Raw genomic sequence first — 18,278 nt, forward strand, 5'->3', positions numbered from 1 at the left:
TTCCTCCTCCTTTGTGACCTCTCTGTTCCCGTGTCAGGCCCATTATCATCCGTTGGATCCTTCTGACTTGGGTCTTCTCATTTTCTTCTCCCTCCTTGGGATGGTGTTTCCAGCTGCGCCTCAGCCCTTTCTCAGGCCACCACAGCAGCTCAGTGGGTCTTTGTATTAGTTTCCTACCTCAACCACTGAACCACCCAGGCCTCCCTTCAAAAAGATTTTTAACTTAAACTTTAAAATGCTGCCTCTGTGGCTTTTGTTCACGCTGCATCCCCCTTGGCCTCTTAAGGGAGAAGAGCAGACTCTGTCCTCCAGCCACACTTCCTCCTTTGCTCTGTGTACTTACCTACCACCCACTCCCTGCCACAGGGCCTTTGCACCTGCTGGTCTGGTTGCCCAGAATGCTCTTCTTCCCTTCTCTCTGGATTTCATCTTTCCTTCTTCAGATCTGAGAGTAGACATTGTACAAGAGAGCTGCAGCCACGGCCAGCCTGGCCCACCGTTAAACTCTCACCCCTGTTTTTTCTAAAGGGCCATGATCACAACCTTCATGGAACTGTACTTACATATGTGTGTTGATCTTATGTTGATTATTTGTTAATGTCCATCCCTGCTACCATGCTAGTGGCCCCCACAAGGTCTGTGGCCTTTGTCTGTTCTCCATGTTACATTAATCTTCCCATCCTAGCTCTGCACCTGGCCTCTAGTGAGTCTTCAGTAATTAATGAATCACTGAGTTATGTTCTCTGAATGAAGCAGTGTGAGTGCTGAGATAAGCTCCCAGAGACCAGGTTCATGCTATTGTAGGTCAGGGTTACAGGCCTGGATGTGGATCCTATGTCTACTTAGGCTGTGGGAAGATCGCCTCCGGCACGGGGGAACCTTGACTCCCAACCCAGGGGGTCGCTATGGGGGGGTGCGTGGGGGGAAGCGCCAGAAGACTCCAGCTCCGCGCTGCTGTAGCTTTGTGGAGCCAGGCACGGCGGCTCCCCACCAGGAACCTCTGCTTCCTCAGTCTCATTGCCAGAGTCAAATGAAACCAGTGCCCTCTGAGAGTCCTGTGCTCAGCCGTCAGGGATGCCCCGACTGGCCAGGCCTCGGGATGCACGCCGTGGCGCAGAGCATGCGCTTGGCGTCTCAACATTTGGGTTCTCTTTCTTCTCTCCTTTCCTGGGACTCAGCCCAGTCCTCTGTCTCTCCCTTCAGGATCCGTTCCATCCCCTCAGGTGTGGATTCATAGCAGTGGACTTAGCTCCGTAAGGCTGCCACCAGGCCTGGGAGCCCGTGGCCAGGGAATGAGCATTACCCCCCATGTTCTTGAGCACTGCTTCTTTCTCCTCCACCAAAGCTGGGCCCCTGCGTGGCTCAGCGGTTGAGCGTCTGCCTTAGGCCCAAGGCATGATCCTGGGGTCCTGGGATCGAGTTCTGCATCAGGCTCCCCACAGGGAGCCTGCTTCTCCCTCTGCCTGTGTCTCTGCCTCTCTCTCTCTCTGTGTGTCTCTCATGAATAAATAAATAAAATCTTTAAAAAAATATATAGGTTCACCAAAGCTGCTCTCTCGCTGCCAGAGAGACTCAGTCTTGCCCTCACCTTCCAGCTCCCTGCCCCTCTGGTTACCTTTGTTCTGGCCTTCAGCACCTTTGTCTTATTGGAGGATGAAAACCACATTTCCAGCCCCTTTCTACAGTAGGGCCTCTCATGAGGGATGTGCCCCGGGTTCTTGGCTGATACCCCCATCCTCAGATGCTGTGAAGGCAGGTCATTTTCCATATAGAAGACAGCACAGTGTAACTAGAAAACGCAAGTGGCATGCCCATGAGCATCTCTCCCGCTGTCAGCACCATAAGGAGAGGTGACCTACGGGGAGAGGCAGGAGTGGCAGAGGCTCCCCATCCGCGTGGGCCTCCTGGCATCCAGGGGTCAACCCCAGCTCTGGAAGAAATGGCAAATCACTGTAGGTCGCTACAGACATTGGCTCACTCCTGAATGACCCAAGCCACCTAGCATTTTAGCCATTCTTTTTTTTTTTTTTTTAAGATACTATTTATTTATTCATGAGAGACACACAGAGAGAGGCAGAGGCACAGGCAGAGGAAGAAGCAGGCTCCTTGCAGGGAGCCCAACGTGGGACTCAATCCCAGGACCCCAGCATCATGCCCTGGGCCGAAGGCAGGTGCTAAACCGCTGAGCCACTCAGGGATCCCCCATTTTTAGCCATTCTTATTTGTGAAAGAGATTTTTCCAGGGTGCAAAGGAATCCCTTGGCTGTTAGAAGAGTATTTAAAGCTTGAGTTAGTCTTGCAGTGGCAGGCCAACCGCTGTGACCAGCATCCACCACCTGGCCGGCTCAGTGTGTTGAGATCTGAACACCTGCTGGCAGGCCCTGCCGGGGTGGGGGGGGGAGGGTGTCTTTATGTTCTCTGGGGTCCTGCCTGGCACGCGGAGCTCCCTAGCTCGCCAGATGCCCACTCTCCTGCCAGGCAACTCCTCCACCTGCACAGCGAGGAGCTCACAACCTCAGAAGGAAGCACCAGCACTAGGTTTGCACTTGCTTATCCCCAGTGAATGGTGGGAGGGGGCCCGCGGTATCCTCTCCGGGCCTGGGCTATGGCAGCTGCTGGGGCCCCTTTGTCATTTGCACAGGAGCAAAATGGGAATGGGGAAGCTGGATCTCCAAGCCCAAGAAGGGTGCACAATTCCATGGGGCTTAGATCATACGGACCTTGGGTGATTTGGGGTGCCAGTTAGACCCTGAAGGACGCTGTCACCGTCTGGCCTGGTCCAGCAGCTTTGCTGACCGTGGACAAGCCTCGTCACTGTGGCCCTGGCGATGGGTGCTTTTCCTGGTGAGATCCCTGCCCCCCCCCCCCCCGCAACACTGAATTGACCTCCATCAGTGCTCACCTGGTTGGCGGGCTAGGCTATTAGGTAGCTCGCTTACCTCCAAGGACAATCTTGTCCTCACAGGAAGGGGCTGATGCTCCCAGCTCAGTCTGTCTGTCGGTACAGCAGGCCAGGGCATCCGTGCCAGGGCGGTGGCCCCGCGTGGACCTCTGTGAAGGGCCTGCCAGGCGGGTCACCCTGGTTGAGAGTATGAGCATCTGCAGCCCTCTCCTGCTGAAGGTGACAGACAGGTGCTTCGGGCACTGGAGACTTTTACAAGGTGGCAGACAGCGACGGGTGTTGGTTTACCAGGAGGATCTTTGCCTGGAGAGCCACAACCAGGTCATCTGTAAACACAGCTTCCCTTTCCACATCAGCTGACAGGAGGACGAACAGAGCGGCCTGATGACCCAGATGCTAAACTGTCATACCGTACGATAGTTTTGCAGATTATTATTTTTAATATAATCAGTTTTTTTTTTCCTTAGGCGGTAGAGGAAAAAGTTAAATTGCTCACAAACTAATAAACGTTTATCTTCTGAAGCATCAAATTCTGTTTACTCACGAAACACACACCTCCTCTGCTGACCCGGTGGGAGGAAAATTAGCATTTATTTTCCCTGATAAACAAAAACAGGGGAATGTTCATTGACATCGTTTAGTGCAAAGTCCTTCCTTACATCGAAAATGCTAAAGAAAGATGGGAGATATTTGAAAGAGGCCTTCCCCGCTTGGGTTGTCCACTCCAGGGTTTAATTTTAACAGGTGAAAGCTGCTTTTGTGAGCAGGGTTAAAGGATGTCATTTGGTGTTTGCAGTGCCTGGATGCTAAGAGCCCTCTCTGAAAACAAGCTCCCCCTGAGGCCAGGGAGCCAGGTCATCCTTCTCTTGCCATTTAGAGATCTGAGAAGGAAAATACTGTCATTACTGGCCACCACCTTGCCTGTGGTCCCACCGGAGTTGGGGGTGGGAGGTGGTGGTGGGAGGGGAAATATTACCTAATCTGTGATGATGGGTAGGTGAGACTCCCTCAGCTGGATTTTTCCTCCTTCGGTTCTCTTTCGTGGCAAGAGAAGTCAAAGCTTTGATACTTTCTTTGTTTGTCTCCTTGCTGGGAGACTTTCATTGCACTTAAAAAGAATCTAAATCTGATTTCCATATGCTCTAAAGAGTGACTCAGCATTTCCCCTGTCTTTGGTTCTCAGGTATGGAGACATGAGGAGACAGATTGGCTTTGAAATCAGAGACATGTGGTACAACCTTGGTGAGTAGCTGGAGTTTCTGGGCATCATGGTGACTCTCTTGAAACCGTGGTGGGCGCGGACAAAGGTCCTGGCTGTCTGTGCTGGGGCATCTGGAAAATCTGAATTGCTTTTCTTCCTTGAGGGGCAATTGCTACCTTTGCAATAGTTGTTTTCCGTAAATAAGAGAAGGGAGAAAATCTGATCTGTGGGGCAAATAGAAGAATCAGTCCACTGCCCCCTTATGTCAGCTGAACACAGCTCTGCCTTGAAACTTCTTTGTTTCTGGGCATCACTGACATTCCTCCAGCTTCTCAGACATCAAACCATGTATGTAGCTCATCTCACTGTCACAAGGGCCCCTGCTTATTGTACTCAGTTGAACACATTCTGCCCTCAAAAAGGTTTTCTTTTTTTTTTTTTCTTGCCTGCTCAAAACTGGACCCTGAATATAGGTAAACTGCCACCAGGTGGTGATAGTAGAACATTCTAGAGCACTGGAAATCCTAGGGGCTTCCTGGGTTGAAGATGAGGAATTAATGTAGGTGTTTGTCGCTACAAACTTTCCTCTTCCTGCTGCTTTTGCTTCATCTCCAAAGTTGTGGTATAGTTAGTTTTCATTTTCATTTGTCTCCATAGATCTTTTCTGATTTCCCATTTTATTTCTTTAAACCATTAGTTATTAAGGAGTATGCTTTTTAATTTCCTCTGTTGGTGAGTTTTCCAATTATCCTTCTGTTTCTGGTTTCTGATTTCATTCCACTGTAGTCAGAAAAGATACTTGGTATGATTTCAGTCTGCTTAAATTTGTTAAGAATTGTTACGACCTATGATGTGACATATCTTGAGGAACACTCCACGTGCCCTTGAGAAAAATGTTATTCTATTGCTGCTGAGTAGAATATTCTATCTGTCTATTAGGTCCATTTGGACTATCATGTCACCTTCATCGGTAAATATAAACAACCCAACTTTACACCTCAAGGAACTAGAAAAAGCACAAAGCCTAAAGTCAGCAGAAGGAAGGAAATAATAAAGATTAAGAGCAGAAATAAATGAAATGGAGGATTAAAAAAAAGAAAAACAATAGAAAAATCTGACACAATTAGAGTTGGTTTTTTGAAAAGATAAACAAAGTTGACCAACCTCTAGCTAGATTAACTAGGAAAAGAGGAGACTTAAATAAATAAAATCAGAAATGAAAGCAGAACCTTTACCACTGATACCACAGAAATAAAAAGGATTGAAAGAGAATACTATTAATAATTATATGTCAATCAGCCTAGAAGAAATAGACAAATTTCTAGAAATATGCAGCCTACCAAGACTGGATTATGAAGATAAAGAAAATTTGAACAGACAGATGACAAGTAATCAGCAATCAAAAACTTCCCAACAAAGAAAAGCCCGGGAGCAGATAGCTTCAATGATGAATTCTAGCCAACATTTAAAGAAAAATTAATGCCAATCTTTCTCAGACTCTTCCAAAACATTGAAGAGAAGGGAACACGTCCAAACTCATTTTATAAGGCAAGCTTTCCCTGATACCAAAGCCAGATAAAGACACTACAAGAAAAGAAAACTGGGCAGCCTGGGTGGCTCAGTGGTGTAGCGCCTGCCTCCAGCCCAGGGCATGATCCTGGAGACCCGAGATTGAGTCCCACGTCGGGCTCCTTGCATAGAGCCTGCTTCTCCCTCTGCCTGTGTCTCTGCCTCTCTCTCTCTCTCTCTCTCTCTCTCTCTCTCTGTTTCTTTCATGAATAAATAAATAAATAAAATCCTAAAAAAAAAAAAAAAAAAAGGAAAAGAAAACTATAGCCTACGTCTTTGATGAACATAATGAACATAGATGTAAAACTCCTCAAGAAAATCCCAGCAAACTAAATTCAATAGTATATTGGTAGGATCATACCCCATGATCAAGTAGGATTTATCCCTGGGATGCAAGGATGGTTCAACATACACAGATTAACAAAAGTGATGTACTACATTAACAAAGTATAAAAGTCATAGAATTTTTTCAGTAGACACAGAAAAAGCATTTGATGAAATTTAATACTTCATGTTAAAAACAACAGACTAAGTATCGAAGTAATATACTTTAATATAATAAAGGCCACATATGACAAACCCAAAGCCAAGATACTCAGGGGTGAGGAACTGAAAGCTTTTCCTGTCAGATATGAAAGACAAGGGAGCCCATTTTCACCACTCCTATTCAGCATAGTACCAGAAATCCGAGCCAGAACAATTAGGCAAGAAAAAGCAGTGAAAGCCACCTAGATCACAAAGGAAGAAGTGAAATTATGTTTCCAGAAGACATGATCTTTTATTTAGAAAACTCTGAAGACTCCATCAAAAATGCTAGTAGAACTAACAGAATAAGGAAGTTGCAGGATACAAAACAAACATATCAGTTCATATCAGTTCATCAGTTGCAGGGACACCCGGGTGGCTCAGTGGTTGAGCATCTGCCTTTGGCTCAGGTCGTGATCCCAGTGTCCTGGGCTCGAGTCCTGCATCAGGCTCCCCGCAGGGAGCCTCCTTCTCCCTCTGTCTATGTCTTTGCCTCTCTCTCTGTCTCTCATGAATAAATAAAATCTTAAAAAAAATAAAAATCAGTTACATTTCTATACACTAAGAACTATCTGAAAAGGAAATTAAGAAAACAATCCCATTTCCAATAGTGTCAAAATGAATAAAATACTTAAAAGTCAACTTAAACAAGGAGGTGAAAGACCTGAGCAGTGAAGGGTACAAAAAAAATGACGACAGATTAAGGAAATAACAAATAAATATAAAGACACCTCATCTTTATAGAGGAATACTGATATTGTTCAAATGTCCGTATTACCCAAAGCCTGTAGGTTCAATGCTATCGACATCAAAATCCATTTTTCACAGACATTGAAAAAATAATTCTAAAATTCATTTGGAACCACAGAAGACCCAAAGTTGCCAAAAGTCCTGACAAAAAACAAAATAGGAGGCATCATAGTTTCTGACTGTGAAATATATTACAAAGCTACAAGAATGAAAGCAGTATTTAGTACTGGCATAAAGGCAGACATAGAGACCAAGGGAGCAGAGCAGAGAGCCCAGAAATAAGCCCACACATATACAGCCAATTGATATTAGACAAGAGAGCCAAGAATACACGATGGGGAAAGGATCGCCACTTTAATAAATGGTGTTGTGAAAACTGGATATCCACATGCAAAAGAATGAAACTGGACTAATAATAAAGACTTAAACATAAGACCCCTGATCCTCAAAACTCTAAAAGTAGCCATAGGAGAAGAGCTTCTTGATATTGATCTTGGCAATGATTTCTTGGAAATGACAGCAAAAGCAGAGGCAAAAATAGACAAGTAGGACTTTATCAAATTAAAAAGGTCCCGCACAGTAAAGGAAACAATCAAGAAAATGAAAGGCAGCCTGTGGAATGGGAGAAAACGTGCAAACCGTCTATCTGCTAAGGGGCTCATTTTCAAAATGTAGAAAGAGATCCTACAACTCAATAGCAAAAAACCAACCAATTAAAAAAGGGCAAAAGACGTGAATGGACATTTCTCCAAGGAAGAAATACAAATGGCCAATAGGTTTATGAAAAGATAGGCAGCATCGCTGACCATCAGGGAAATGCAAATCAAAACCACAATGAGATGTCCCCTCACACCCATTAGAATGGCTATTATGAAAAAAATAAAAACATACTGAGTGTCAGCCAGGGTGCACAGAAGTTTGAACACTTGCGCAGCGTTGGTGGGAATGTAAGGTGAAGCATGTGGAAAACAGCATGGAGGTTTCTCAAAAAATTAAAAATAGAATTACCATATGATCCAGCCATCTCCCTTCTGGGTATATCTCCGGATGAATTGAAATCAGAGTCTTGATGAGGTATCTGCACTCCCATGTTCATTGCAGCATTATTCACAATCACAATAGCCATGATATGGAAGCAACATAAATGCCCATGGATGGATCGGTGGATGGATGGATAAAGAAAATGTGGTATATGTATATTCAGTGGAAGATTATTCAGCTTTATTTAAAAAAAAGAGTATCTTGCCAAATGCAAAAAACATGGAGAACATTATGCTAAGTTTATAAAATAAGCCCGTCACAGGAGGAGAAATACTGCATGATTCCACTTACATGAGGTTTCTAAAGAGTCAAACACAGAGAACCCTAGAATGGAATGGTGGTTGCCAAGGGCAGAGGGGAAGGGGGAGGAGGAAATGGGGAGGTATTGGTCAAAGGGTACAAACTTCCAGCTAGGCAAGATGAATGAGTCCTAGAGATCTGCTGTACAGCATAATGCAGGTGACATTAACAATACTGTGTCCCACATTTAAAAATGTGGTTAAGAGGGTAGATCTCATCTTAAGTGTTCTTACCATGATAAGCAATAAAAAGAAAAAAGAATAATAAAAACTTAAGAGTTTTTATTTATGAGAGAGTGAGAACATGGAAGGGTCAGAGGAAGAGGCTCGATCCCAGGACCCCAGGATCATGACCTGAGCTGAAGGCAGACACTTAACCAACTGAGACACCCAGGCACCCCAATAAAATTTTATTAATTAAAATAACATGGAATTCTCTATGAAAGGTTAGTCCTTATGCCATGTAATTCTGTTAGGTAAACTCCTTAAAGGAATAAGGAACTGATCACGGGGCATCCTGTCACCATCCTGAGTGGGTCCTCTATGACCCTGCGTCTCTCCCAGTGGAGATTAAGCTCTTCCTGTCGCCTGTTCACTGTCAGCTTGCTTTGTGCAGAGGCGTCCAGGCACCTTTCTTGAGCGTCATGGAGGGTTCTGTGCAAGACTTCAGTGATATTTCCTGCCTGAGCCACCTGGGCCCGGCTTCTTTTGCTTAGATTGGTACCTGAAGCCTATAGCGGCCACAGAGGGCCTCTGCTCCCCCCCCCCCCCCCGCCTCTCCCCAGTGACTCTGTTCCCCTCTCCAAGGAGGTAGATACCTGTCTACTTCTCTCTGCTTACTGCACAGCACGCAGGTTAAATGTGTTCCCCGAGGGCCGGAGCACGTTAGCTGCATCCCACCATGCTCAGTTCTTGAATAGATTCCTGCTCTCTGTGTAGTGACCAGAGACCTTGGCTAGAAAGATGCCCTGGTGCATCTATATTCCTTGGGAAGAATGAAACAGGGTGATGAAAACTGAACATGGTTTTCCGTGGTGGGGAACTGGACTGCATCACCCTCCCGAGGACCCTTCCAGCAGCCAGGGGTGGGGTTTGGGGGGACCACACCTGCAGTCCGGCTCTGCGGTCAGCAAGTTCATGGCAGTTTGTATTCAGCCCGAGCAGATTTTCTCACAGCGGGATTGATGCCTAATCCTTCTTGAGTTCCTGGATGTCAGCAAACCTGTGTAAAGGAGGGGCTCTGGCACACCTTTAGGGAGAGTTAGAATTTCCGAATAGCCTTTGTCCATCTGTTTATATGAAGGATGGAATCTTTTTTGAGTACCTATTACACGAAAAATAAATGCGAAAAGCTCAGGGAAAAAATACTGTAAGATATTCTATGGATAATACTAATAACATAGAAATTAAGAAGTGTGGTTTAACGTGAGGCACGAGCTGGTTTCAGGAGTAAAAATCCAGCATAGAAGCTTCCAGGTGATGATGAAGAGTTGGTTGGAATGGCTCTGTCTGCTTTTATGCTCTCCATGGACGTAGGAGCTGCGTCTGGAATGCTGTTCTGGTCTCAGGCACTTTAGCATCGTCAAGGGATCCAGTGATCCTTAAGGGTCATTGCAAGCGACTTACCCACAGCAGCTTAGATGCCCAGAATCTGAGTTATGGCTCCAGGCTGTCAATGGGCTTCCTGCATCTCCAGCACCGAGCCTTCCGGGGGCTGCCCTGTGCCTGGTCTTCCTGCTGCCCCAGGGGAGGGAGGAGGAGCCCTGGCTCCAAGTGAAGAGATTTGAATCCTACTAGAGTTTTCTTCCTCCCTTGCCTCTGCCTGGCTGCGTGGCCTCCCGCATGACCCCGTCTTTCTGGGATTCTATCAGTTTTCCAGGCTGTAAGATAAAGAGGTTGGACTCAAGTTTTCAAGAGCCTTCCAATCCTGACGCTCCATAATTCTTTATATATGTATGATGATCTCAGTAATGAAATGCCAAGGCTTCTAGAACAGGGAGGAGGGCCATTCATGATTCATTTTAATTGATCATGGTCTGACAGATGCATTTGTCATTTGCCCTAGTAGGCCAGACACTGCAGGCTTCACGCCAGGAGAGGACCAAATACAGCCCCATCCAGGAGTACAAACAAGGCAGAGAGGGATGGTCAGAGAATGGTGTGGAGGGACTGCTCTCTGCTGTATGAGGGCAACTCTAGGGCTCTTCTAGGTCCCAGCACCCTCCGGGCCAGTGCTGGGGGGTCCGCCTGCCACCCCTCTGCTCGAGAGCCCCTCCAGGCAGTCTCCCACACACGGGCCCTTCCTAAGAGAATGGCAGCACCTTCTTGTAAGTTGTTCAGTTTCACCTCTCAAGGACAAAGTGGGAATTGTGTGTCTCCCCCCAAAGGAGAATTTTAGGTGTGATTTCAAATGACAGTACTTCGTTCTGAAATGCCTTAATAATTTGTACATCATTTACGGTAAGTAGAGGCATCCATCTTGGCAGATATTCAGACTGATGATTAGCATATCAAAGTGGTTTTAAAATAAATAAATGCATAAAATGGTTTTTCCTTGCTTGATAAACAGTTGCTGCCCCACGTCGGCCCACTCTGGCCCCTCAGCGCTCCCCAGGACCCTCCCCTCCTCTGTGAGGTCACTGTCTGCCATGGAAGGAGGCTGCAAAAGTCAGCTCTAGCCAGGACTGGCCTGGCTGATGGGCTCTCCTGCCTTTTTGGCTTTTCTTCCTTTCTATAAAAATTATGTTCCTGGCCACTGCTTTAGTCTCTGAGGCTGACATCTTGAGAAACTGGCCCCATTTCTACGATTGCTGCAAAGGAGGGTACAATGGGCCTGGGGTAATGTGAGCTGCTTCGTGATGCCACCTCCAGGCCCTGGGAAGGCTCCACCTTCTGAGGATGAACTCTTAGGTGTAAATCAGATCTTTAAAGCTGTTTTGGAGCCGTTGGTTCCCTCGACATTATCTGTCATTATGCTCCAAATAGGCTGAGTCAAGCGGGAGATCTTTGATTTGCAACGTCAAGGATGCAGTTAGGAGAGCAAATGTCCCATTGCATCCTGGCAGTTGCTGATTTGAATACGGTGATTAATGCAGAAGATCTGTGTTCTGCAGCGTTTCAGCCAGGAATATCGACTGGCCCGAGCCACGGCCAAGAGGTCAAATGTAAGCCATGACCTTGGTCAGTTCAAGGTATGAATCTGTTTACAGCAAGAAATAACCACCAACCAGCATGCTTGGGTTCCTTGTTTGTAAAATAATTAAGTTATTTTTGAAAATTAAAAACCTATAATAAAAGTATCTGCCCCAAGCAGCCCCTTGAAACAGCTAAGAATGGCTCAACGGGGTCACCTCAGGCAGCCTGGCTCTTTCCTGCTGTGAATCTCAGGTGTTGGAGCCTGCCACGAGTGCCATTGCCAAGGCCACCACTCTAGAAGTTTATGACAGCACATCTCAGTGCCCTAAAATGTACACAACCTATTTCTACTCGGCTTTTTTTTTTTTTTTTTTTTTTTTTTTTAATGGGCTCAGGTTGGTGGGAACATATTGGCAGGTTGATCTAGCCAGCTCTGCGAACAAAATAAGAATGGAACTCAGGTATATTTGTCATCTCACAATTAGTCACCTATCACTCGATCAGACCTTGAGCCTGTCAAAAGGTCACAAATAACAGAGGTAAAAACCAATGAATCACTGGAGTAGTAATTGTGCACATACCAAGAAGACAATTTGCAGGCCTAGAGCACTCAAACCAATACGTGGAAGGAGGTTTACGGGTATTATCATTATGAAGCAGCTTATATCGTGAGAAAGCGGTGGCTGCTTATGACTTATAACATTAGTGAGTGCTTGTAATTTTAGAATTCTCTTCAATGAGAGGGAATTGGTTAGTGGTTTGGAAAATGTTTCTGTTTTTGTTTTTTGCTAACGATTTCCAGAGGCATAAGCAAGGAGTGACCCAGGTCAAGTTAGCCTTGCAAAAGAAGCTAAATTAAGCCTCGCTTGTAGGACTAAACTGGTTTTGTCTGCTCAGAGAATTTTCAACGCTGATCTCCATTTGTTTTTTATTTTAACAAGCCGAATGTTCCACGAGACTCTTTCTTCCCTGAGTCTTTCCAATAATATGTGTGGTATGGTGAGATGAGCTTCTCTGGATCTCCCCTCCACGAGGTCTGTTCTGCTCGATTTAATGCAAGTGCAAGCACGGCATTGCCCCATGGGACATAGCAGCATGTTTCCCCCCTCCCAAACCTGTCACATTTTGAGTCCAAAAGGAGAAATCAAAAGCTCACTCTCTCCAAAAAAAAAAAAAAAAAAAAAAAAAAAAAGGAGGCGGGGGGGGGGGGGGGATGTGCTTATTTCCCAAGCTCTTCAGTTATTTATCAAAGCGCGCTCCGTGAACCAGCCGCCAGAGCACCTGCTCTCACCTTGGCCTGCGTCGCCTCCACTTGCATTTTGTTTGTGACACACGGCATGTCGGCCAGCCTGGCGCAGACAGTCCCGCCAGAGCCAGCGTGCTCACAGCAAGATCTTTATCGGCCAGGTTTTGTCTGGAATAGTTTTCATCCAGGGTGTCCCTCTGTGGATGATTTTGAGGACTGGACAAATTATGTGCTTTCATTAAAAGCCACATATGTAAGGCCTCCTCAGTTTGACTGGATGAAGGACATTTTTGCTTGGTCTACCTGTGTGTATGTGGAGATTTTCCTGGAGTAAGAATGGGTTTAATGTCCTGGATCATTGGACCCTCGTGACTGCAGAGATCATCCTAACACCCAGGGGAGGCAAGAGAGCACAGCCCAGTGTTTGGAGGGGACGAGACAGCTCCTTGTTTTATAACTAGGAGAAAGACTCTCGGTGGGTTTTAAAGAATTTGGGAGTTGTAAACTAGGAGATTGGCAAGGTGACCGGAGGTAAAGTATTCTTATTGTGACCTGATAATTAGCTTGTTCTTCCTTTGTCTCAAAAAGGGAAAAAAAGTGCATCCTTCTTTTCTTGAAGTCTACACTGCAAGAGTCACCTTGATCCTCATTGATTCCAAACCTGAGTTCATCATTAAATTTGAGCAAGATATGCTCCAGGGGAAATCCATAATGCAAATGCAAAAAAAAAAAAAAAAAAAAAAAAAAGGAAAAACAAGAAACTAAAGACGATTGCTAGAGAACACTCTGGCATTACTTACCTTGAGGACCGTTTGTTTGCAGAGGTTAAATCCCCAGGCATGTCACTATAGGTAAAGCTAGGCGATGGCCCCTGGCCAGGTTTCTGTATTCATGGAAGGTCAATAATCGAAGATTAGAAAACCATCATTCTTATAACCTATTTTTCCAAGCCTTGCATCTACGGCTACTTGCTCCTGCCTTAAATGCTCCTCCCAGCTTGGAACAGTAAAATCTGTCAGTGACAGACAGAGCACTCTGTGACACCCAAATTGTGTTGATGAACGACTTGGTGTCACTATCATCTGTTTTCTGAAACATTGGCTCTGACATTTTTTAGGCATAATACAAGAAAAGTGTCACCTGAGAGACTGAATATAATAGCATTTTTAAGAGAATGCTTTGCCACAGTTACATGCCTATCAGAGACATTAAGCATTTGGGGAAGTGATGAAAATCACATTATTATAGCTGTATTCAAAATACTATGTATTTAGTAAAAATTGAAAGTAAGATTTTCATTATATTCAGATTCCTTAGTGAAGGTTACATTTTGCATGTGTGTCCACTTAATGTAAATTTTAGAAATCTATTAATTTAAGTTTATTATGAGGGTTACGTACCTCGTTAAATCTGGTCATTTGTAACAGCCAAGTTTGTTTTATGGTTCTTTTTATAGAAATCTGTATTCACTGAGTAATAAAGATAAAAAAAAAAACTAAATTCTTTAGAGGATCCATTCTATTTTCTGATTGTATAGAAATATGAGTAAGATTGATTAACTCTGGATAAATTGCTAGTGTTAATAACAAAATGTCACAAATGAGGTATCAGGTATTCCGTCTCCCAGCCCAGCTACAGAGCCCCGCTCATGTCCTTGATTCATGTGATATAATTGTCTATTTGTGAATTGGTATTTATCTTATATAACAGATAAGTCATGACTACAGGTATTACATCGTATGGATACTGTAGTAACTTCCCTTACAACATTTAGAATACAGTCCACTTTTTATATGAAAGGCTGGACACATTCAAAATGCCTGTGGTTGAGAAATGGATACATGTCCCCAATATCCGAGCATTCAAAATTACACTGATCTGTGCTGTTTTGTTTGGTCCATCGAAGCTCATTTTAGAATCCTTTCTCTTAAAAAATAAAAATTTTCTGAATAATGCCTTTCTACATTTAAGGTCAACACAAGATAAAGTTCATTCCAGAAATGGTCGGCCCGATATTAGAAATGACGCTAATACCTGAGACAGAGCTGCGCAAAGCCACCATCCCTATCTTCTTTGACATGATGCAGTGTGAATTCCATTCCACGCGAAGCTTCCAGATGGTAAGGGCGAAGTAGGTGTGTGGTAAGTGGCTTGGGGAGAAGGCGCTCAAGCTTGAAAACCTTGAAAAAGACTTATAAATGGCTCTGGAGTTAAGGGTGTCAAAAAACATGAAAAGCATAATTCCCTACAGTTTTAAAGAGAAAAACCCTGGGCTTCCCTTCTTGAAGAAGCCCATCATCCTTTGCCCTCATCTTTTGGAGGAAGTATTACCGATTATTATTGGCTTTTACTTACTTATTTTTATCTGGATTTACATACACATTAAACCCTGAATAAAAGTCTCTTTCCCTCCTTCCTTGATCTGTACCCTCAGAATGTTTAACCAGATGTGACCATGTCCTCTCAGACTGACTGCTTCTTGCCGACGTATTATTTTCAAGTCAAAAGTCTTTGCTCTTCCTCTTTCATATGCGTCTTGGTCTTTTTCAGTGGGACTCATAAGAACTCCTTGAAGAGAGTCTGTGTAAAATGCTCAGGATATGAAAAGAAAAAAATAAATAAATGAATAAAAATAATAAAATAAAATAAAATGCTCAGGATATACTGTATCAGTAGGGAAGACAAAATCTGAATATTTATGTTGGAGGATTGACAAAATCTCCTTCCCTGAATTCTATGAAAATAAGTATGGTGTTTACATATTGACTTTGGGGAACACATTCATGTGCACAAACATACAAAGGCTTTCTCCTCATTGGGCCGCTGGGTTGGCTAGGATGCTTTGCAGAAGGCATGGAGAGAACCCAAATGGTAGTGGGTCCACCACATTGAAAGCAACCTTTGCTTAAATATTATAATAATTCAAGTGACTAAGTATCTCTTTCACAGAGAGTTTTGTAGAATTTTAAGAAAAATTCCTCTATTGGAAGGAAACCAAAACTGTATCAGGTAGCATGATCGTAGTGGGATCTAATATTCAAAGAGCAGATTTTCCTTCCCAACCTTTATCCTTTTCAGTTCGTAGGTTTTAAATAGTTTATAGATTCCTACTGGTCAGTCTTCATTATGATGGCACGAAGGTGGTAGCCATGAAGAACAATTTTGCTACTTGCTGGAGCCAAAAACAGATCCAAAGCCAAAAGAACTTGCGCTCTGTTGAGTACCAGTTGAGTCTGCACACGAAGTCAGGTAGTAGACCATGACTCCCGACTTAGCCTGGAACGACCTGGATCTCCAGCAAATGAGTGAACGTCTTTAGTCTTCGATTCAGAGCTGTAATAGTGGTATAGAATGGAATCTACTCCAAAGGGATGTTGTGAGAGGTGAACAAAATAAACCTGTGAATCCCGACTGCCTGGCTGCCCACCTACCCACCTGCCCACCCTCCCTCCCTTCCTTTGCTTCTCCCTTCCTCTCTCTCTCTCTCTCTCTCTCTCTCTGCACAGGGGAAGAGGGCTTCCTTACACTTCTTTTATTTATAAAATTAAAGAGATTGTTTTAAAAGAACAGCTGTTTTTATTCACCCTGGTTTACAATCAGCCTTTGTACACATGTAATGTAATGTTGTAAACATTGTCCAAATTTTTTTGGTTCTTTTTGTTTGGCAGTCTATCACAGACATCTTTCTTGATTACAACGTAGTAACCATGATTTTTGTGATGGCATAACATTTCATAAACTGAAATGGGTAATCTTCTCCTACCCATCCCTTTAGCTGAGCATTTAGGTGGTTTGCACATTCTCACTACTATGAGTAAATGCGCAGTGAACACATGCATGCATATAGCTCGAGTTTCTTTTGAAAGTTTTCCTGGTACGCATTCTCAAAAATGGAATTGCCGATTCAAAATATTTTTGTAAGTTTTGACATCACCATTTTTTTTTTTTTAATATATCTTTGTTGTAAGATTTGACCCATCTCACTGCCACGGGCACTAAATTATGGTCTGATCTCATTGCCAACTCACCACAACTAGGAATTGTCATTTAAAATGCCTTTTCCTAGGCTGAAAATACATCTGACTTTTTGAACTTTATTTGAACCCGGCCCCAGACAAGGACCTTACGAAAAAATGCTATTAAAGAATCAGGTAGTGGTGCCTTATGGCTCAGTCAGTTAAGTGTCTGACTCCTGATTTTGGCTCAGGTCATGATCTCAGGGTCATGAGATTGAGCCCTGTTTTGGGCTCCACACTGAGCAGAGAGTCTGTTTGAGAGCCTCTCTCCTCCTCCCTCTCCCCCCTCTCTTCCCAGCACGCGCTTCCTGGGTCTCTCTCGCTCAAATAAATAAATCATATAAAAAGAATCAGGTAAAGGAGAAAAATGCATTTATGTGAATAAATGTTATGAGCCCAGGAAACTAAGATCAAAGCCCTTTAAAACACTGTGTCATTTGTCATTCTTTGAAGCTGACTTTGTTCAGGTCAAAATAAGGTAGAGCAATTGGAACTAGGACAAGGGCGTGAATGAGAATTTGGTCCTGAATTGTTCCTCTTCTTCCTTCCATTCTTGTGGTTCTGATTCCTGCAGCTTTAAAACATCTTACACAGTCTTCTGTAGAAATGCTTCATTTTCACCAATTCACAGGGTCTCTGGTTTGTCAATAAATGGCACAAAGTTAACGGAGAGTCATGGTGTTTCTACCTTCATTCTTAACAGTGCCCCCCCCCACCCCGTGGTAGGTTCAGAAACGGTCTTATATCAGAACACCTCTTTCCAGAAAACCGAACTGTTTGAGGAATACCGAGAATTAGTCAAAGCATATTTAATTCTATTTCACGTCCTTAAATCATATCTTGCTTGGATATAGGTAAATAAAAGCATAAACATAAAGACTAGGTCCACAAAACCCATGGTCAGGCCAAGCATGGCCAGCTACTTGGATTTTTTTTTTTTTGTCAATAATCATTGATCCTTTGATCATCTGTGTTGTCATCTGCTTTTACCTTCAAAGACAAGCGGTAGGACACACCAAAGGTTTTTAAAATAAAAGCAGAAAAACTAAAACTTGTGGGGCAAAAAAAAACCCTCTCTGCTCTATTAATCTGTTCTTGTGACCTCGGAGAAAGATCAATCTCCTTTTCTCTTGCGATATCTCAATTTATTTTTTCTCTTGGTCTGTCTCAGCCTCCCAGGTGGAATGTCACACAGAGTGTCGTGCTTCCTAGACCTGCTGCTTCCCTGTCATCCCCATTTTTGCCAGGCTCCTTGTCATTTGGTTTGATAGGTGCAGGTTTACAGTGCCCTTGTCTTTGTTTGCTCTTCTGGCCTCCATGGTGGGTTGCAGTGACTTGTCCACCCTTCCTCTGTCTCTTGCCTAGCATCTAGCTGCTTCTCTTGGGCCCTAGTCCAGGGCTCTTCTGGACAACAGCATCTGTCTCTTGACTTGCCATATCTTTACTAACCCTTTCCTAGTCTCAAGTCATCTCTCACCTTCTACAGGCTGCTGTTTCTGAAGCACAGGGCATGCCCTCTGTCCTTGGTGGTGTTAGTCCTGTTGCAGCGAGTATGCATGTGCACTGAACAGCAGGGCACAGACAACCCTGCCTT

At 44.1% G+C, this 18,278-nt stretch overlaps 1 protein-coding gene across 2 annotated transcripts in view; it reads left to right on the forward strand.

Annotated features, from left to right (window-relative positions):
- DOCK1 (dedicator of cytokinesis 1) overlaps positions 1-18,278 on the forward strand; it is a 495,561-nt gene that overhangs the window by 404,543 nt on the left and 72,740 nt on the right. For both annotated transcript variants that reach the window (XM_072740395.1, XM_072740396.1), the window contains exons 32-33: positions 4,086-4,144; positions 14,640-14,788. In XM_072740395.1, coding sequence (XP_072596496.1) covers positions 4,086-4,144; positions 14,640-14,788 — 208 coding nt within the window. The remainder of the gene's footprint in view (positions 1-4,085; positions 4,145-14,639; positions 14,789-18,278) is intronic.

The sequence above is a fragment of the Vulpes vulpes genome, chromosome 15 (genome assembly GCF_048418805.1).
Source record: "Vulpes vulpes isolate BD-2025 chromosome 15, VulVul3, whole genome shotgun sequence".
NCBI lineage: Eukaryota > Metazoa > Chordata > Mammalia > Carnivora > Canidae > Vulpes > Vulpes vulpes.